At 39.4% G+C, this 22,587-nt stretch overlaps 1 protein-coding gene across 6 annotated transcripts in view; it reads left to right on the forward strand.

Moving 5' to 3' along the window:
• The first annotated feature begins 969 nt into the window (after nt 1–969).
• ROCK1 (Rho associated coiled-coil containing protein kinase 1) overlaps nt 970–22,587 on the forward strand; it is an 86,369-nt gene continuing 64,751 nt past the window's right edge. For all 6 annotated transcript variants that reach the window (XR_010430757.1, XR_010430750.1, XR_010430751.1 and 3 more), the window contains exon 1: nt 970–1,520. Coding sequence is in view for 3 of the 6 variants with exons in the window: in XM_064655581.1 (XP_064511651.1) it covers nt 1,428–1,520 (93 nt within the window). In the remaining 3 variants the exon portion in view is untranslated. The remainder of the gene's footprint in view (nt 1,521–22,587) is intronic.

A 22,587-nucleotide genomic window follows, 5' to 3' on the forward strand; every position in this document is an offset into this window, starting at 1 on the left:
TCGGGCTCTTCTCCCCGGTTACAAGTGAGAGAAAGAGAGGACATAGTCTTAAGCTGCGCCAGAGGAGGTTTAGATTGGACATTAGGAGGAATTTCTACACAGAAAGGGTGATTAGACACTGGAATGGGCCGCCCGGGGAGATGGGGGAGTCACCGTTCCTGGAGGTGTTTAAGAAAAGACTGGACGTGGCACTTAGTGCTGTGGTCTTGTTGACATGGTGGTGTTCGGTCAAAGGTTGGACTCGGTGATCTCAGAGGTCTTTCCCAACCCAATCAATTCTGTGACTGATTCCGTGATTCCTTCCCCGGCGTGCGCCCGCTCCAACCCCCTCGCGCGCGCGCGCACCTCCCGCCGCCGTCCCGTGCCGTCCCCGCCCGCACCGGAGCCGTTCCCCCGCGCATGCGCCCCGCGCCGCCGTGCCGACTGTTCAAACGGAAGGCGGACATGTTGGTGCCTCTCGCAGGTTTCCTCGCAGCCGCCGGACCTCACGCTCTGCCCTCCCCTTAAGCCGCCTCCTTTCCTCCTCCCCTCGCACGCCGCAAGCCTCGGGTCGGTCCTGCAGCAGTCCAAGCTGCCCTCCCGTGCGTGAGGCGGAGCGGGGAGCGGAGCCGGCGTTGGCAGCAGCGGGAGGCAGCGAGGAGGAGGAGGAGGAGAGAGGAAGAAAGATGCTGCTGCCGCCGCTCCGCCGGTGAGGTGACTCGTCCGCCATCCGCGGGGGCACTCGCCTTGTGCCTTCCTCGTTTCCTCGCCCCGTGCCCACGGACGGACCGACCCCACGGCGCTGAGACACGCCGCCGAGAGGATTCTCTTAAGTTTGATTTTTTTTTTCATCCGCTCTGCCTTGTTGGTGTGCCTGCAGGATTTTAGGATTTTACCTTTTTTTCTTTTCTTTCTTTTTTTTTTTTTTTTTTCCTTTTCTGTTGTTTCTTCTGGTTCACCGGAAAGAAAGCCACGCTCCGGAACCTGGCACCGACCCGCCGGCGCTGCAGCAGCAGGGCGAGGAGGAGGGACCGCTACGCTGGATCCCAGGGCGGCTTCCCCGGCTGGGAAAATGGGAATGCTGAGACGGTGGGGCCCGAGCAGAGGAGGGAGGGAGAGGAAACCTGCTGCTGCGGAGCTGTGAGCATCCCGGGAAGCTGCGTGCGTGCCTGGAGAAGCGGGGGGAGAAGCAGCCTCGTCTCCCCCGCCCTGCCGCGGACTCCCCTTGGGTTTTCTGCCCCCTTGGCGGGGACTTGCCCCAGAGACTGCCGTGATTGAAGGGATCTCCCAGGAGGCGCTTCCTCAGCCGGGTACAGGCTGTGTGGTTTCTCTTTTGTGCTCGCCTGTTCCTGTTTTTTTTTTTTTTTTTTTTTTTTTTTTTTAACACATTACCATTTTTTTAACCTTACTTTGCTCTGGAATAAGGGAAACTTTTTATCTCCGGAAACATGTCGACGGGAGAAAGTTTTGAGTCTCGCTTTGACAAAATCGACGTGACTTTGAAGGACCCCAAATCCGAAGTGAACGTGGACTGTTTGCTGGTGAGTAGGGAGCGCCAATGGGCCTCCGGTCCCGTCTCCCTGAATTCCTTACCCTGTGGGACCGAATCTCGCACTCCTGACTGAGTCACCGCCCTGCTCAGCTCCGCACTGGTGTTTTGTTTACTCAGCCGAGGGTGCGTGAACGTCTCTCTGTGCTGGGAGAGCGGCTCATGCCAAGGAGCGCCCGCCCAGCCCTGCCTCACACTTGTCATCTCTCGCTCCGTGCGCCTTTCTGTGCCTCACCGGCTGTCAGAGGGGCGGTGGAGCCTTTCCACGAGGGTGGAATTCGTGAGTGCCACTCCTGTGTGTGAGCAGAGGACTGTAAATAGCTTTGATAGCAATTTTCTCTTCAACAACTTTTTTATAAGACTGAGGTCCTCTTAGGCGGTGGTTAAGCCCTGCAGCGCTGACTTCAGCCTGCAAATTAACGACGTGTAAAACACGATTAGTGTGCCCTTATAGGTGGGCAGGGGTTTAAGTGCATTTTAAACTAGTGGTTGTGCTAGGCCTGCTCTCTTATTGTTTCCCTAATTGATCATATCTAATGGTTCAGTGTATCTCACCAGTGCTGTCAGTGTTATTATTGCATCATAAGAAAGCAAACCATAACATTTCCTGACATAAAATCAATCAATGTCATTTGGTAGCTTCTTGACAGAAGTGGATGATCTTTCAGTTCTGATTATAAAAAGTACCTCAGCAAAGTGCATGCCAACCAAAAATCCAACCGACTTTTTAAGATGTAGCTGCGTCCTTAGACATGCCTAGAGATGCCCTTAACTAGTACCAAATTGTGATTTGTACTTTCACACTGAAGTAAAGGATTTCTTTTCTTTGTAGCAAGTAATAAAAGTTCTTTAGTGTACTTTTTTTTCCTTAGCATTCTGTTGTCAGAGAGGAACAAATAAATCGAATTTGTTCTAGTATGAACTCTGACATTTGGATTTGGAAGGGAAGGGAGGTGTGGGGGTGGAGATAGCTCTTAATAGTCATTCTTCATTTTTCTGCTGCATGGCTCTTGGCAGAAAGCTCACTTGAGCATAAGGAGGTGTAGAGATTAAAAGAATAATGCAAGAATCTGTACAAGTTCATGATACTCTGTTTAGCTTATTACTGATTTGTGAGCTTCTGAAGTGTTGGCCCATCAAACCTGCATACCTAGATAAAGGAGAGCCTTGTGGATGCTGCTGCTGCCACAAGGGAAAATAGCTCTGCATGTTCTAGTTAACTTGCTTCTTTTGATCTAGTTTACATATCTGTCATCTTAGAAGCAGAGCTAAAGAGCAGACCTCTGGTGCTTAGGATATAGTGTGTCAATTTTGATAACTCAAGTCTGCTGTCTAATCAGACGTTTTTATACCTAGATTCTACTGATAGGTGTTAAGACTGTGGAGTCAATTCAGAGTCCAGGGTTTTATGTTAACCATGACTCTCAATTTGCTGGTATGTACTTTAATGGTGGCTGTTCTATGGGGACCTTCCTACAGTGATAGAAAGGAATTTGCAGGTATCAGACATGCAGTTGGTAGTATCTTTAACCGTATTCCTTAATCTTATAATCAGTTTAAGGATTTGCCCCATTTCAGTTATCTTAATTGCGATTAGGAGCTAAGCCGTAGTCAGTTTGGGAATGAACTTGTTGGGATGCTTCCTGTCATGCTTGTCTAAAATTTTATAACGTGTTTGCATCGCAGATCTTAATGTCCTTTACAGTGACAGTTTTTTAGAAAACCACTTTTAAACTACTGACAATTAAAAAAAAAAAGTGCTGCTTGTAAGGAAACTTGTTGGCTAACTTTTTATGTGTTTGGTCAATAAATCAATCTTTCTGCCAGCTGGACTTTTACTCTGCTTCACTTGTTCTTGGGCTCTTTTCTATAGAATTTAAGTATCCTAACACTTTCTGAAGAACTTACATATTTTACACCAGTTCTTAATGTGGTCATTCACACTACAAGCATCATTCTTGGCCCAATGTTGCACTAATGTATCAAATGCATTATAATCTCTGTGGATATGCTTTTAAGGAAGAAATGCTTATCTATAATTGATCTACACTTAAAATATCTTCTAAAATGAATACCCCATTCCCCTCCCTGCATCTTTCAGTTAAAGTGGGAAATTTGTCAGACTTTAGACCTGGTATGCTTAAAAAGAAAATAAAATCAGGTTTTTCTGCTCAGACTACATAAAAAATTCTTTTAAATTAAACTTTTTAAATCTAAAATATTTTTTTACCTTCAATTAAGGTTGTGAATTGATGTTACTTATAATTGCTTTCACTTTTCCTGAGCAAGGGTGTTAGCTAACTGTGTGTATCTGAGTGGAAATATATGATTAACTGGTACACAGGCACTTCAAATGCAGCATCTCATATTCTGTACATGTAGGTTTAAAATGTTGGGGTTCATTTAGGTTCAGGAAACATACTTTTTTTGGCTGCACGAAGAATAGTCTCAGCACTGCCTTTGGCTTCTCTTAGGGTGGTTTTATCCTCTTTAACTTTGTTTTAATTCCATTCTTACTCTTCTTCCACATCAGTTTGTACCCCTTGTAGGTTAAAAGGCAGACACGGAATAACCTTTAAATCAGTTTTGTAATGATTTTGGGTTTTGCAAATGTCATAAGCTATGTTCTGTGTGCTAGAAAGATTCTAAATTTATATGTGCAGTAGTATCAGAACGCTAAGAAAAGATGGGGGCGGGGGCTGCTACAAAGGAAGATGTGTTACCGTTTCAGGAAGGTGTGGGAGAGGAGTGCTGACAACAGAGCAGAGCAGGCGGAAAAGGCACACCGAGGGCTTTATAGCTTCAGTTTACATGCTGTAGGAAGGAAATTCATACAGCTGAGGTGCAGGAGAGAGATGTGTTTATTTTTCCTGTTTTCTCTTATGCAACTGTAATAAAACTGTAAGAATCAGTTGCCACTGTCAGTAACTAGATCTATTTGTTTCTTTGGGGCTTGCATGCACTTGGTTTAGTACTAGGCTGGGAAATCTGTAGGTAGGCTGTCATTTTTTTGAGGAGGCCAAAGCCTGAGTTATGTGTAAATGATGTGTCACAGCATCACGTAATGCTTTTTCTCAAAATATTTAGTACTAGAAGGCCTACAGTCCAAAAAGATCTAATAACTCTGTGAAGGCTGTGTTAGAGAGGTAGTCATACTCCAGGGTGTGCAGTGGTCAGATCCTGGTGAATCCCATAGGCGTGCTGAGTAGGCCCAAAGGCAGTTTAAGTAACTAGCTATTAATTTGAGCTAAGTGTCTCATTAGTGATATTAAGCAGTGGAAAGTAATATTCAGTGAGCATACCTCTGCAACAATTTTGGAATAAATCCATGTTTTATTAAATCCTTGGGGTTGATGGGCTTCCAGGTTTTGGGGAGTGGTGTAATAAGTGAATGGGTATGGGATGTGTTAACCTGAAGTTGCCTATGCTTTTGATTGTAAAATAACTAGTAAATTTTAATGAAAACGTATTTTGGGGCTCTCTCTGTTCTAATAATAACTCACAAAGAGTGTTTTCATTGTTTATGTAGATGCTTGGGTAACTTGTTTATTCAGGTACCTAGTCAATTACTTCAGTAGTCGATTTTTAAAACTTTGGACTTTTGATGGTCTTAATCTTCAAAGATGTCAAACGTTTCACTTGTTGAGCAGCGTGTCTTCAAATTAACTGACAGTAGTGAACACTGCATATGACAAACTGGTTTTATCTACTCTGAAGAGATTTCCATTTTTGTTGCAACAGAAATACATAGCTACAGACTGTGATTTTTTCCTAGGTCTGTTTTATCCGCTAGATTAATTCATCTGTCTTGCATAGCAAAAGGTGAGATGATCTCCTCATATTTGGGATTTGAAATTCTATATCTCTGTCACTAGACATTTTTTTCCCTTCTGTTAAACTAGTTAGGAAGTGTTTCTGAGGACCTTGTTGTAAGACTCCAGCCCCAGGAGCTGCGAGCTCACGGACTTAGCTAGGAGTTTTACTTTAATATATATACAGGGTTCTTTAATACCTCGAGATAGCGTTAAGAGAATAAGCCATGGACTTGTTCCCAAGAGGTATCTTTATTAATTTAGGGGAGAAGATAAGAGAACTTGGCAAAGGTTCAAAAAGGGCACCACACAAGCTAGACAAAATGTTCCACTACGATACCAATTCAGTACATATTAATCCACAGCACTTAAGTCAAAATCCAATCTATCCACAACACTTAAGTCAAAATCCAATCCCTCCAGCTCCAAGCCACCTAAAGCATCAAGAAAGGAGCAGAGAAAGGGAAGCAGAGGGAAAAGGAAGAGAGAAGGAGAAAGAGACAGATTATATAGCTACCACTGGAACCTTGTAGAAGATCAGCTCTCACATGTCCAGGTGGCAGGGCCGCAACACGAGGCAAACACATGCCTTTGGTTTTATTACCTTTTTTTTAAGTAAAGAAAATAACTGAAAGTACCTTTTCTTCAGAGGTTCTTATCTATCCAGATAACTGTCAAAAATCACCTTCACTGAAACCACATTAACTCTGCTCTTAAAATCTGAGTGTTGAAGTGCTAGAGAAATTTGGTATCTGAAAAGCTTCTTGAAGAGAAAAGAAGCGGAACTTTATGCAAACAGGCAGATTGTCAGCTTCAGAATCCTGTAAGTTGTCTGAAGATAATTCAAAGTAAGGGAAGGTATCATGGTGAAATATTCTTGGATATGTTTCTACCGTTCTTTAGGTCCAAGTGGAAGGTCCTGCACTTGGGTTGGGGCAGTCACCAATATCAGTACAGACTGGGTGTGGAGTAGTTTGAGAGCAGCCCTGTGGAGAAGGACTCAGGGATTTTATCTCAATGTCTGTCCATTCTGACCCTTTTGCCAGGGTCCATTGGTCAGTTTTTTACTGTGAAGGTGGTGAGGCACTGTAAAGGTTGCCCAGAGAAGCTGTGGCTGCCCCATCCCTAGAATTGTTCAAGGCCAGGTTGGATGGGGCTTTGAGTAACGTGGTCTAGTGGAATGTGCAGGGGCGTTGGAACTAGATGACCTTTAAAGTCCCTTCCAACCCAAAGCATTCTGTGATGCAGTAGATCTAAAATAAGTCTTCTGACTGACCTAGAAATATAATTCCAGATCTTCAAGTTACATCCAAGCTTTATATGCAAAAATACAATTGGTGTTAATATTATTTGCTCATCGCTAAGGATTATGGAATATAAAGGTTGATGTTAAATTTATTATAAAATATATAACTGGATATGTTAATCAAAGGGAAATTGCAACTGTAAGTTGACTTTGGAAATATAGTAAGTTGGTGGGTTCTTGTTTTAAGGTTGCATATCTTAAGACTTTTTAAATAAGCCTTTAGAATATCAACAGAGATGGTGGAGCTATCAAAATGTTAGCATTTGTTTCATGGTGTATGGTAGGTTTTACGGAGAAATAACAGTTAACTTAGCCAGTTCTTCTGCTCATAAAACTAGAGGCTGTGTAGGAATGTAATTATTTATTTTTCCTATAAAAAGTTTTAATGAGGGGTGATAATAGAAAGTTGATGTTAAGACACGTTTCAACAAGAGGAATAAAACACCCAACCTAACTATAAATGCTCTTACAAAGTAAAAATATTTATAAACAATGTCCTTTTCCCTGGCAACTGCAGAGTGTTTTTTTGTTGCTTGAGGGAAGGAAGAGGGAAACACCTGGAATTTGTTTGTTGGACAAATTGAAAATCAACCTGTTGGACTGTAAACCTCTGACTTTGAGGACAATGATTGCTTCAGGAGCCACTCATCGAGAACATAATAAATACTTAGAAGCTCTGTGAGCAGATGATGTTGGTAGCCTCACAGTTGCTGTTAGCAGAATTCCCTAGGACATAGTTTAGTACTACATAAAAATAAAAAGCTTTTTTAGGTCTCTTACTAAAGAATACTGAGATGTTTGTCGTGATACAGGGTGTTTATCTTTAATTTAAGAGGTCCCAAACGATGTAATTAAAAACTTCTTTTTTTTGGTGGATGTTTCTTGATGTTATTTATCAAAACTCTGCTGTCATCAAGAAATTGTGGTTCTAAATGGAGATACTGAAAAACTGAACTTCCTTCTTTGAGAACAAAATTGGAGAATGTTTGAAAACTATTCTGTCTTTGCCTTAATTTGTCCAGTTGTTTGAGCAGCAATAAAACCAGAAGAATTATGAGACAATATTGGTAAAACTGCAGGCACTATGCAGACAACACCCAGTTATAGCTCAGTTAAAGGAAATGCAAATAATACCATCTTTTAGCTTTCTCAGCAGTCTACTGAAATAAACACCTGAATTGACAGTGATTGAACAAGAGCTGAAATTTGATCTTTGTGAAGAAGAAAAGTGGTTTGGAGCTGCTCTTGTCCACGGTGTTTTGCTTTCCTGAGGACGATTGGATGTCCTGTGGCAAAGTCTCTAGTCAGCAGAGTAGAGGTCTCTCTGTAGTCTGCTCAGCATCAGCAGGGTATAAGATGCTGTGGTGCATCTTTAGTTACAACTGTCTAAAGACTGTCTAGACAAGCGGTGGTTGCTGGGTTGGGTGAGCTGCCCATGTTGCTAGGGGAGAACCAGCACAGGATCAGCTCCAACTTCTGACTGGAGCACAGGGCAAAGTCTATTCTGATACTCAAAATCTTGTAAAGGATTGGCTTTAACTAACTGAAAGGTTGCCACTCCCTGTCAATATTTATACAATACAAACTGTCATGGGGACAGTATGTAGGATCTCTTTATTAATAGGTCCTTATTTAAATCTAACTGTGGATTTCTTTATTTTAGCATCTTAAAGTTTTAAAATGCATTAATTTCTCTGTTTCTTTCATAGAGTTGAGAAATATGTGAAAGTTTTCTTGTTTGTGGTTTGTTTTTTTTTTTAAGTGCATGATCTGTGATGATGCAAAGACCTAATGCTTGGAAACCTCTGTAGGAAACACTGCACAGACTAAGGCTTTAATTTGGATTTTAGATTGGAACTACCTAAATGTGTTTCCAGCCTGTGTGTGTCTGGGCTGCGGAGCTTATAATTGAACTGAAAATTCGCTGAAATGAAGTGAAGTGGAATACATACTTGTTTTTTCTTACGGATCTTCAGGAGTCAATACATTTAAAAAAAAAATCCTTGAATTCTGGTAGTTATGGAAATATTGAGTAATTATTTCTTTTATATTTTTTCTCTTAAAAGCTGCATAGTGTTCAGATAGTGCTGCATATTATTCACATGTATTAAATTCCAAGGTATGAATACATTCAGAGGAAAACTTGATGTTAGATATCTACATATGAAATGCATTAATACAAGATGGCTTTTTTCCTGTGTAGTCTCTGACTGAAATGAAAATACTGTTTGTGTGGAGTCTGATCTTCATTTTTAGCAAATAAATAATGGCCAAAACCCCTGACTACACAAAACTTTATTGTGTCATCTGGAATGTGCTTTTTAAAGAAGAGGAAGCCAGAAGCTCCTCTTGACATCTGGAGACTTCAGCTAGGAAATTTTTCCTAGTTTTGTGGTTGGAGAAGTTATGTTTTTCAGCAGATGATTAGTAGGACTTGTATTATAGCCATAATGGTTATTTCCAGTGGGAAAGTGTGAAGGAACAATGGTCAGGACATTCATCTCATACTGGCTACTGTTTGATGATTTGTTTCTCTCTAAATCAGATATTTTGGATGATGATTTCAAAGTCTGCCTTTTTACTGTTTAATACCATGTGCACAGTGAAAATAGTATTTTGTGAAGTACAACTGGTAGTTATTTCACAGAATGATTGAGTCTGGAAGGAACCTCTGGAGGTCCCTCACTCCTCTGCTCTGGTAGAGTGGCCTATAGCAGGTTACACAGGATGGCTTTTGAGTATCTCAAAGGTGGTGAACTCCACAACCTCTCTAAACAACCTGTAATTTTCCACTTCTCAGCAGTACGCTTATTTGGTTGATGCTTCACATAGAGGAAAATAAAATTCACCATAACTAGATAGAACAGTCATCAGTACTCATTTGGTGTTTATTTGCAGAGTTCTCTATGTGTTTTGGCCTTCTTGGTGAGTAAAACTCTTTGTAGCCCAAACAATTTTCTAAAAGGCATCTACCACAAAAGACCAGAGAAACTTTCTGCATGGAGGCAGTTGTAAGTTTGGAGATTTTAAGCATAAAGATTTTTATCTGAGGACCCAGTTGCTGTGAATTAATAAGCTCGTGTTTAATTTGGGACTGCGGTTGAAACATTGTAGATGTAGAATTTTTCTGTTGGAGGAAAAGAGTGAATACCTTCCTGTGATGTTGAGTTTGCACTCCAGGAGTGCCACTTCAGTTTTCCATGATTATGAAACTTGGTAGTGTTGTGTTTTCTATATCTGTATACACACATCATTTTCCTTCTGACAGGCAGTGAGGGAGGCTGACTAGGACTTCCTAATTAGCATGGGAATGTGGAAGACTTTTTGATACTGATGGGACAGGAACCTGTCCTTGGGAGATAGGTGAAGAGGAGAGACACCTATGCAGTTGTCAGGCAGAGTCTTCGGAGGAGAGATTTCAGCTTCAGGCTTTCACTTCAGAGAAGCTAAAGTGTAAGGTGTCAGCATAACAAGCACCATCTTCCTGGAGTATGGGATGACAGGGTCCAGCACGTTAATTCCAGCTCTGGCAACTGGGAGCTCATTTGACTACAAGTGTGAAGCGACTCTGTTAAGTACTTTGTGGAGGGGAGGAAACCTCTCTATCCAGGAGATAATAGAGTAGGAGTGGACGGTGAAGATTCTTCAGGGAGGAGTGAGGGTTAAGAGTAGGACAAGGAGTTAGTGCTGGTTGTACTTGCCTTATGCTTTTTAGGAGGTGCCAGGCTGTGCAGAATAATACCAGGCAGGACATGACACTGTAGCTGAAAATAGAGGTAATACTGATGCCTCACACCTTTGTATTGATACTATGCATTTCTGTCAGTGTTAGAGGTGGAATCATAGAATTTTCTCATGAGCCCTTCTCTGTTATGAAATCTGATTATACTAATGTAATATTATACTAATCTCTTCTTAGAAAGTAGCTTTGATTGTAGGCATGCAAAGAATCCTGTCAATATTAAGCTGAGAGGATTTATTCTCCACTTTAAAAGAGGAAAGGTGATTCTGCCACATCACTGACCGTCTGCTTACTGCTCTAATACTTGATCTGTGGGTAGCTGTCCTCCTTCAACTTAATTTACTACTAAGTTCATTAGCAATTAAACAAAAATTGCCAGCATACCAATCATATAATTTTTTGTGGTCTTGGAACCATTCAAACCTGCTCTTATATGCTCTGTATCTTCTTTTATAGGAGTACAATGCAAAAGTGGTGCCAGCCAAATGGTAGACTTATTAGGAATTGGAGGCTTTGCTTTGCTAGTATTGGCAACAGTGGTCATGGCTTTTGAAATTGGAGCTATTGTTGCCAGTACTAGTAGAGGAAGGATGATGTTGGAAATAAGAAAATGCCCATGAAGACCTGTGGAGTGAAAGCTGAACTAGTGATGTGATTGTATATTTTACTGGATTGCTTTTTGTTTGAAGGGTGTGTTGGTTGTGGGTTTTTTTTCAATACACTGAATTTATAATTGGAGATGTCATTAAGGAGCTAAACTTTCTCTGTAGAGAATAAATCAGTGTGCTTCCTGGAAGAGCTTTTGTCTTCTGTCTTTTACTAAAATGCTCATGGCTATTTTTAGCCGTTCTCATACCCCACAAACTGTTTTGTGCATATGGTTTTGTGATGTAGCGTGACCTTAAAATGTTCAGAGATGGTTTTGCCTTGAAAAATCAGATGGTTGGAGGCTTTGTCAGAGCTAATCACATTGTGGTTCTGAATCAACCTATGAAGACTCTTGTTAAGAAGACCAAATTCAGGAGAATTCTGGATTATTTGTCTAAAGGATAGAGTTGTGACACAAAAGAGGTCTTGTATCAAATAACCTACACGCTCAGAGCTGTTCATTGATTCTGATTAGATTGGAATATGGAAAGCACTAAACGTGTCTCTTGTTTTAGTTCTTGATGAGTGTAAGGTCAGAGGAGTCTTCTCTCCTTTTGTTTCTTTTCTGTCCTCAAATGCCTTCCGGCTTTCATAAGAAAACTTTTGTCCTTCTTAATGCAATGTATACATGACAGTATTTTCATCAGTAATTTGGACTTGACATGTAAGCAAAGATGCCATTTGAAGTAAAATTAAGAGTGTTGATTATGCTGGTGCTGCTGGAGCTGCTTTGGTGCAGAGACTGCAATGACTGTAAACAACTCCTCTGTGGCTTTCTGCCTTCTGTGCAGTTGATTTTGGCTGCCATCGGGGAAGAGTCTGGATGACTGCATTGTTCTTGACCTTTTCTTTTGGTCAGTCTCCTCTTTGAGCTGCTGGCAAAGAAAGGCATCAGATTAACTTCACCTTCATATAAAGAATAGTTTCTGTCATATAAATAATAGTTTCTGTCACAGTTCTTGGTATGTTCATGGAAAAGAAGGATCTGAGAACCATGAGTTCTAGGGGAAAGGAAAAAGGGATTTTTTTTTTTTAATACTCTTTCTTTGTTGCAGTTTTGACAAACTTATAGATGTGGTCAGGAATAAAAGAAAAGATTGATTAATACCATTTATTTACAGGTCAGGAAGTTTTTTTTTAACATTTCTGATGCCCTGGGAATAGAAGCTTAGTTTTTCAATTTAAGATTCAACCAGAATAGGCAGCTGAAGATTTTCCTTCAAACCAGGCTGTCTTGTGAGAGGTTCTCTGTCTAACCAAAGCAGGACATCTTTCGCTTTCTATCTTTCTTGTGCATTTCAACATCAGCAAACTTGCCTTCCAGTGGTGTTGTATTACTCTTATTTTGTGAGAGGAAATAACAGTATTCAACAAAGGTGTATTGTAGAAACAAGTTGATGAAATCGTAAGCTGTCTTCTGACTGATAATTTCTCTTACATGTGTTTACATTTAATTTTTAAAAAAAGCCTTATGAAGTGATGGGTTAGCAAAAGTGGAAAAAATGGGGTGGTGAGTTTTTTTAAGAATTACTTTCAAAAGTAATCTGGTGTTTTTACAAAATATTTTCTCAGAGAAGTTGGAATCAGTGTAACCTTTTTCATAACAGTGGAAAAAGACACAATCATTTTTAACAAGTAACTTGCAACTTTGAGCTAAAGCTTATGCTTAAGATGAGACAATTCCCTGTAGATCTTGCTTTTCTTGGAATTGCATCATGATAAACAAATGAGTTTCAGGTGTAATGAAATGCAGCTCATAGAAATGAGCTGGTTTATTTGTTAAGCTTCCTTTCTTCATCTAGAAGAAAGTGGAAGCAGTGTTAATCATAAGAGTGCATGGTTAAGTTGGACAAGATACCTGTGTCGTCATCTCTGCAAAACACAAGAATAACTTAATTTTTTAATCCTGAAGGGTGATGTCTGTTGTCAAGATCTTAATGTTCTTCACTGTTCGGATACTTTTAATTTTACTTCTGCAGTAGAAGTGAAACAAGTAGTCAAGTTCTGATATGAAAGAGGAGCAACTACTTGAGCAGTAAAAATGATTTTGTCAGTAGTGCTAATCCTGTCCATTCATAATCTCTCGAGTTAATTCTTAAACTCATGCAGTGGATATTTGCCTACCATAAATTACTTAATAGTTTGGTAAAACAACTTTATCCTTTTGACTTTGAGATTGTGGAAAGTCAGTAATTCCATTTAAATACTTCCTCTTCTTTGAGTAACAATCAAGTATCTTCCTGAAAAGACAGAGAAGTTGAAATCAAAATTGGTGTGCCATATTATGCTCTTGCCTCCTACTTAGTAAATGAAATATCAGCAAATAGGGAACATCTGTTCTGTGTCCTTGATATTGTGATATGTCCTTCTTTACTTCTGAATATTTGTAACTGCAGAACACAACAGACTTCACTTGTGGTAGGGTACAAAAAAAATACTCTTTGTGCAAAAGGAAGTCTTGTCCATCTGTAAGGTATAAACACAAATATGAAGGTTGGAAAAAGAAGCGGAGAAATTAGGAAGATGATAATTAAAGATGATTTTGGGGTTGGAATTGTTTGTGTGGCCTATGGTGACTTCTGTCAGGGCTTCCTGATTTCTTTACGCTTTTTGTGAGACTGTTTCCTGCATGTAAAATAAGGAAGTATTTTCCTCCACCCCCACAATTTGTGGGTTTGATGGTGTGGAAGCAAGCTACTTTTTGTACTCTTTTTAAGGGGCAGGAAATTTCAGTGGTAGTACCATGGGATATTTGAAAATCAGACATCAAGCTACAAGGACACATGCGTCAAACATCAATGGCCAAAAAAATCTCCACAGGAAGACTTAAAGTCAAAAGGAAGGTGTGAGTCTGTTTAACATTGCATCTTCATTGGTATATTACAAACTTCTGTTTTCATATAAGCCATTGCTTTCAGATTTTTAAGTGTTTTCATAGACTCATAGAATATCCTGAGTTGGAAGGGGCCCATACTGACAATCAGCTCCTGGCCTTACACTTGACAAACCCCAAAAATCACACCATATTCCTGAGAATGTTGTGCAAATGCTTCTTGACCTCTAGCAGGTGTGGGGAGCCTGTTCCAGCACTCAGCCACTCTCTGGGTGAAAAAGCTTTTCCTAATATTCAGCCTAACTCTCCCCTGACTCCATGCCATTCCCATGAGTCCTGCCACTGTTCACCAGAAAGAATAGATCAGCACCTGCCCCTCCACTTCCCCTCACAAGGAAGTTGTAGACTGTGATGAGGTCTCCCCTTGGGCTCCTCTTCTCCAGGCAGAACAGACCAAGTGACCTCAGCCACTCCTCATGTGGCTTCCTTCTAGACCCATCGCCGTGTTTGTGTCTCTTCTTTGGATGCTCTCTAATATATTTGTATCTTTCTTATATTGTGGTGCCCAAAACTGCACACAGGAGTCAAGGTGAGGCCACACCAGTGCAGAGCAGAGCGAGACAATCCCCTCCCTTGACCGGCTGGTGATGCTGTGCCCGATGCCCCCCAGAACATGGTGCTGGCTCACGTTTAACTTGCCATCGACCAGGATGCCCAGGTCCTTTTCTACAGCACTGCTTTCCAGCATCTCCTTCCCCTCTTTGTGTACATCCAGGGTTGCCCCATCCAGGTGCAGAATCTGGCACTTGTCTTTGTTTAGCTTCATACAATTGGTTATTGCCCATCTCTCTAATTCATCAACATACCTCTGCAGGGCCTCCCTGCCTTTGAAGGAGTTGACAGCTCCTCCCAATTTAATATCATTGGCAAACTTGCTTAGTATTCCTTTGAGTCCTGATGAAGACGTTGAAGAGCACAGGGCCTAAGATGGAGCCCTACAGAATCCCTTCAGTCACCAGATGCCAGCCTGATATTACCCCATTCACTATAACCCTTTGTGCCTGACCTGTGAGCCAGTTGCTCACCCACCACATGATGTGTTAATCCAACTGTGTGCTGGACATTTTGTCTAGAAGGATATAGCGTAGGACAGTATCAAAACCTTTACTGAAATCAAAAGATATTATATCAACTGACTTCCCTTAATCAGTTAGGTGGATTACCTTGTCATAAAAAGGAATTAAGTTTGTGAAGCAGGAGTTTCCCCTCATGAAGCTGTGCTGGTTGTGACCAATGACTGTGTTATCCTTCAGGTGTTTTTCAATAACTCCCAGAATAATCTTTTCTGTAAATATCACTGAAGTGGGACTGACAGGCCTGTAGTTTCCAGGGTCATCCTTTTTGCCCTTCTTGAAAACTGGGACAATGTTTGCGAGCTTCCAGTTGACTGGAACCTCTCCAGGTTCCCCAAACTGTTCCAAAATCAATGAGAGGGTTGTCATTTTGAGTTAGAGTTGTATTTTTCTTTAGTACAGATGTTCCCACAGATAAGTGGGGGAAACTGATCTGCGTAGGCATAGCCTTATGACTGCAAAATACTGTTTTTAAGAAAATTAATTTGTCTGCATGTTAATGCATATTAGTACACCAGCCTAAAAATTACTTTGCATCAATATAATAAGTAAATTTTTACGATACATTAGCTTTTTTAGTAACATGGAAACTTTAGTGTTCATAATGTTCATCAGTCTCTATCTTTGCACTGAACGTATGGTACGGATTTGTATTTTTTAGGGAGAAAATTGTAGACAAATTAAAGAGGACCTTCATGAAATTTGATGTTTTTAATGGAAAAATGTCAGTCCTGCCTGGCTGTTTGAACTCTGTTGTGCTTATATATGAAGCTATTAAAATGAAGATGTATGCATTTTTAATTGCCGTTAAACTGCAGCGTCTAATCAGCTGATAACGCTTAGTAGTGTAACAGAGACTGTTCCTATTTGCCATAGTTTCCAGTAGTGTAATCACTGGAGAAAAGGGGGAAAGATCACTAAAATGTTCCATTGACCTAAGCAGTTTGAGGATTGTAATAAATAAAGTTCGTTAGTTCTCTGAAATAATTCTGCTTGTTAGCCTTACATATTGAGTAGGTAATGGTTTCCTGCCTTAATGAATTATATGCAATTACTGCTTGCCTTTTACTTTAGGTCTGAAGGTGTGCTTAACAGATTTCCAGGAAAGCCTTACTGTGAAAAGCTTCATTAACCACTTGAGATCATCATTGAATAAATGCATTGGCTAAAAAGACCAGATTTATGTTCAGTACATTCACAGACTTTTATATACATATATACACACTATATATGATGAAAAATATGAATCATGACATGCATTTTCCTTTAAAATAAAAACCTGCAAGTTCAGTTGAAGTACTCTAAGCTTCAGAAAAAAAAGATAGCTTTTGTTTTCAATGCATTTCAATGTACAATTATAATTTTGTATTCTAGATTTTGTTAGAAGGAACTACGTTGAGAATATTCCTGTATACTGAGTGATTACATCAAAATGGCACAAGGAATAATCTACATAAAGTTTACCAATACAGAATCAAATTAGAGTTAATTTTGGTCAGACATCAAATATATACTATTTTAAAAATGTATCAGAAGATGTCTTTATGGTCAGTGGTTTTTACTCAGGCTGGCAGCCTGTCACAAGTAGGGTCTTCCAGGGATGGATGCTGGGCCTAATACTGTTCAGTGTCTTCCTAAATGATCTGTATAATGGATTTGAAAGCACCCTCAAGCAAGGTTGCTGATGGCACTAAACTGGGTAGTGAGAGGGACCCTTCAGAAGGGAAAGACAATTCAAGGCAGACGCTGACAGACTGGAGAGGTTTTAAAGAAGGGTGGCAAAGGTGATCAAAGGGCTGGAGAACCTGCCTTGTGAGGGAAAACTGAAGGAGTCAGCCTGGAGAAGGCTCGAGGGGACCTCATCACAGTGTTCCAGTACTTAAAGGACAGCTACAAAGAAGATGAAAGCTATTTTTTCATGAGGAGTCATGTGGAGAAAACAAGGGACCACAAATACAGGTCGCACTGGGAGAGAATTTCTATCTATGTAAGAAAGAAATTTTTTACTGTGAGAACAGTCATTGGAACAACCTCCCCAGGGATGTGACAGAGTCCCTGTCATTGGAGGTCTTCAAGACTCAGCGGGGTGCTAGACAGTCTCATTGAGGCTCCTTTTTGCATGAAAGGTTGGACCACATGAACTTTTGAGTTACCACCAAATCTGGGCTGTTCTATGGTTCTGTGACTGTCTGTCTTTTGAGCAAATAACCTTTACAGTGTTTCTCTGGTTGGTTTTCCCTTCGCCTTTTTCTGGCTTTGGTTTCAGAGCATTAGTGAAGTTCTTAAAATCAGTATGACAACATGTTAGCAGCAGTGCTGGTTAGCACAAAGTAATTATATGTGCTATATGTACAAATTACTTTCTCAGCTGTATCTTTCAAGGTCCTGTTTTCTGAGGAACACTGAACAGGATATGATGTCTGTGCTGAGCAGCACAACGTTCATGTCATTTCTCTTGTAACAGCAGATCCGGTCTGATGAAAGTGAAGAGACTTAGGGAGGAAAACCTTTAAAGCTGGCGGCCCCAAGGGATGGAGGAAACTCAACCACAGAATGCATGCGCAACAAATCTAATTTCTAAATGAACAAAAGGATAAACTGCTGTAATTTTCTTATATCTTTTTCCACATAAACGTCAAGTATAAATTTCAGTAGTACCTGAATTAAAAAAAATAGGAAAAGCAGCTTCCATAGAGTTCATTCTTTTCGTGACATTTAATACTTCTTAAGTGAAGATGAACTCTATCTGGAAGGAGGAAAGAAATATTCCGAAGATTTAAACCAGCAAGTTCCAATTATCCATTTAGATTGAAAATCTCTGCTGAGCTAAGAGAAACTTCTAAACTGATCAGGAGGTAATGGGAGTTCTTACAAAACTCAGTAAGTTTTGTCTCATGATGGCTTCAGATGAGAAGTTGCTTAATTAGTATATAACTCTCCAAGGAAAGAATTAGCATAAAATAAAGTATTAAGTAAATTGGATGTAATCCTTATAATACTTATATAGTCAGCTGTATGTGTATTTTATTTGGGCATACAATCATGGCTTCAAGTATGCTTTCAAAAAATAACTGAAGTTACTGAATCTGTATTTCTGATGGAGCCTTAAGAATTATAAATAAAAAAAAATGCTCAGACTATGCTCTAATTTCAAGTGTATTTTTTTCTCAGTAGATTATTATTTTCTAATAAAATTTAGGAGTGCCAGGGATTCATTTTAGAATTTCACTTCTACAGTGAGCCTGGTGTTAGGGTGATCTGTAGCAACAATCCTCAGGTCTGTCTTTTCAGACCATCGTAAGAGAGGCCACAGTATTTTTGCAACACTGTCTTGTCTCTGTTTTGTAAGTCAGCATCTAATACAGCTACAGCCCTTGTGCTGCATTCCGAAGCTGTAGTATTTAGACATAGGTCTTTTAAAATTAACCTTCCTTTTATGTTTTGGGTTTGTGGGCTGGGAGACAGCTACCATGATAAATAGCAGAAGATGTATTAGATGAAATAAGAATTCATCAGAAAAACTCAGTGGAAAGAGCAAATCGATTTCTAGCTATTGCCTGTGGTCTTTTCTTGACTGCAGCTGTGTAAGGCCATTGGCATCCTCCATTGGCTTTTGAAGAAACTAGATGCTCCAACATCTGTTGTGCCAAACAGGCAAATTCAAGCGCTATTACTCTGGTGTGGCAAAGAAAAAGGTTAAATCAGGGTATCATTTAGTTATCTTTTTACCATCAGCTTTCTCACTGTGTTTTATTTAGTTCAGAATACATTGTGTTGGTTGTTGACTCATGACAAAACTGAAGATGTAAACCACATTTGTCTTTGAAGACACTTAAAAGTATGCTTTTCCCTTTTTACTGAAAGCAGCAAATTTATTCTGAGAATGGGATAAGAAGTGTAAGCTATCTTATCTTAATTTTGACTTTGCCTTTTTTAAGATCATACTGTGGGTAATTAAAAATCAAAATATGTTTTTGACATGCTCATGATATTGAACAGCATTTGGAAACAGAGCAAGTCAGGTTGTGGGATATTCAGAAGATTTTCACTTGTTAACATTAAATTTTATGTAGAAATAGTATGTGAGGATTTAGAACTATTCCACTTGGCTCTTTTTCTGAATTTTCCTGCTCTTCTGGACAGCCATCAACTTTCATATTGGTTTTCAGAAGGAACAACCTGTCTCTTCTTAGGTGTGTTGTAAGTTTTCTGCTGTGTTCTTACTTCTTTATGTACAGTGTGTCCAAAAATAGATATAGTCAATATTATGAGACATATAGTCATCTCTACCTGTGTTCTCATTGAATGAATCTGTTAAACCAGACTAAGTGTCATCTTCCACAGAAGAAATGGATTAAGAGGTTTTTCAATGAGGTAAGGTTATATAAGGTTGGAAATTGGTTGTGTCATAGTTCAATAGGCAGACAAAGGGACAAAATTACTAAGAAAAGAACAGTTCTCATACTTGTCCCTTAAACCTGAATTAGAAAGAGCAATAAAGAAAACTCTAAGCATTTGAGCGTGACATGATCTTAAAGCTGATCTACAGTCATTGAGAAAAGAGAGGAAAGTCAGTTCTATTTGCTTCAAGTCATACAGTGTGCTGACAAGCAAAGGGTTTTTTGAGTGTGTTTTACATGACAGTATTCAATGAAATGCTGCATTGGTTGTGTTCTCTGGAGCATTGGTTGTCTTAAGGATAGAGCTTTGCATCATGAACTGCTTGTAATTTTACACGTGCAAAAGAATTTCTGTCTCTCTCTCTTGAAGTTTTTAGTCCTTATTTCTCTTGCCAAGCAAACAATTTGTAAAATGTGAACCTGAATGAAAGGGATAGATTACATTTTTTTTATTATTTTAAAGATTTGGTTGTTTGGGATGTGTAAATGTATGTGTACAGAAGGTATGAACACACATACTTCCTGCTGTGAGACCTTTCCTAATGTGAGGTGGTTGGGTTTTTTTCCTTTTCTGAATCAAATTGCTTATCTGTAATTCAGAGTCTAGTTAAGTATAATGACAGTCTACTTCAATGCCAGTGCATTTTGTTGGAATACCACAAAAGATGTAACTGCCTTCCTTATTTCCTCTTCAAGTCTCTGAGGCTATGTTCATTCAGAAAATGACTGTGATTGGTAACAAGCACCTGTTTCCAAAATTACTGTTTACATCCATTTATTTGTGTAGTTCTTCAGAAACTGGCTCTGTGGTCCAGCAGAGACTTCCAGAAAGTGAAGTGCAGGATGCCTGACAAAAGAGTATCTGAATTCCTGAACTGACACTACTGCTCTTTAGTTATGTTCTAGAATATCACATGTTGATACTTTGTAGTATTTAGGAACAGAACACCTGCTTTCCTCTGAGTTTTACAAACATAGAGTTTATAAGAATGGGAAGTATTAGATACTACCTGACTTGACTTGACATGGCTTTTGAACTACTATTTTTTAAATATTTTTATACAGACACAGACACACACACACATACACTATGTATCTCTAGTCCCTTAGTTCGTGTAGATTTCCAACAAAGTAGTGCTTTTTTTATTACTTTTTTTCTTTAAATAGATACTGGAAAAATGCTTTCGTGAAGCAAATGCTGGGGAAAAAAATCATGTAAAAGTTGGATGCAAGTAAAAAATATCCTTTCATTAGCTTTTGGTTTATTTTGTAGAAAACACATTGTCATCAGTTTTGCTCTCTGCTTAATGAGAAGCTAAATGACAGCTCTTCAAAATGGTCTGTGGGAAGGAGGAACAGAAAATGTCATGTTAGTGTGCTCTGATTTGTTTCATGGCAGGATTTTATGGTGTGACAAAAATATTGCTTGCCCTCATCTCCTGTAGAGATTAAGTTAATCAGCCCAAGCTCAGCCTTGCTCCCTTGTAAGGACAGGCAGGAGAGACTTTGACAGGATTCTGTGGTAGTGGCAATGGTCCAGACAGCCCTGGCTCTCTTTCCTCTTGGACTAAGATTTGTTTTCTACCATCTTCTAAATCCAAAAGAAAGCCATGCCTTTGGAGTACATATGTCAGTATGCATCCTCTTTGGCTGAGAGGACATTTTTCCCAGGTTCTGAAGTGTTATGCAGGAAGACTAGTATTAAGGAAGAGCTGACTTACTCTTTCATTTCAATGAAGCTGGAAAAGTTGCTAGAAGAGTTGCTTTTTCAGTTATTTCTTAGCATTTTAGTATTTTTCATCCCTATGATAGCAGTATAAAAGCTTGGTGAAAATACCCAGTGTTCTAAACATTGAATACCACTGTTTTATGAAATTCTGCTGTCTGTGTCTTATGCTTGAGCAAGTGTGTTAGAAATGTGTATCTTATGCTTGAGCAACTGAATGGAAATGTTGGGAAAAACTTTGTTTCTTGGTATATGAAGTCAGTGTCTTTAGTTTCCTTCAGACTGTAGTCTCAAGGCTTGAAAGGAGCACAGAAAACTTATTTGCATGTCCCTAAAGAAACTTGCAAATGATAAATCACAACATCTTTGGGCTTCTTTGAAATTAAAAGTGCTGGATACTCTAATGAATTTCTAATACTTCTTCTCTTCCTCTAGTCTTGAAATACTGTACTTGACCATCCCAGATAAGCTGGCTTGTATTGTTGCAGTGTTACCTTTGATAAAATCATTACTGATTATCATGTCAGAGACTTGCAATTGGTAAAAGCCACCCTAAGTTCCTATGGGCAGCTTTGATTCTGTTCTGTCATTTCAGTACTTAAATATGGAACCATGTTTTCATGTAGGTTTTTGATTTTCTAGTTAAACCTCTGTTTTTTTCATATGCAGTCCAAAGCATTAAGGACTTTTGTCATGACTCTACTATGGTGTCAGAAAGGGTAAAAAGAGTGCTTAGAAAAGATAGGGTTTAGATCGTAGAATCACAGAATGGTTTGGGTTGGAAGGGACCTTAAAGATCATCTAGTTCCAACCTCTCTGCCGTGGGCAGGAACACCTTCCACTAGACCAGGTTACTCAAAGCCCTGTCCAGCTTGGGCTAGAAGACTTCCAGGGATGGGACATAGACAACTTCTCTAATCAAAGTATTTCTTGATCTCAAATTAGTCACTATTAGTGGCTTGAAAATACACTTAAGCATCCAGTATTAAATAAAAATTGTTACTAACAGCATTGTCTGTACCTATTATAGTTTTTTTATCGTTATCAAACTTTTTTTAACTTGCCTAAAGGTAGTGGGTAAAAGCACATTTTTTAAAGTTATAAATTCTTAAATTTAATTAATTGGATTCTGGAATCTGAAAACAATCTGTTAGCAGAATTGCTTTGTTCTATATTAGCCATGCAAAGCCCCCAGAAATGTGAAAAACTTGCTATTTTGTTCATGTTAGTAACAAAATACTGTCAATTCTGAGAAATCGTAATGCTTGGCAGTAGAAATAACTTGTCTATATCTAAAATAATTCTCATGGAATTTTTATAACCTTTTTTAAAAAACAGCATTAGTTGAAAGTCATTCTTATGGCTATATTCATCATGGAAAAAAGAATAAATATAGAAAAACATTGGTTTTATGTATACAGAGATCTGTTTTATTGAAAGTGAAGTTTTCTTTTAATCA

Source organism: Pseudopipra pipra, chromosome 1 (assembly GCF_036250125.1).
Source record: "Pseudopipra pipra isolate bDixPip1 chromosome 1, bDixPip1.hap1, whole genome shotgun sequence".
NCBI classification, from domain to species: Eukaryota; Metazoa; Chordata; class Aves; order Passeriformes; family Pipridae; genus Pseudopipra; species Pseudopipra pipra.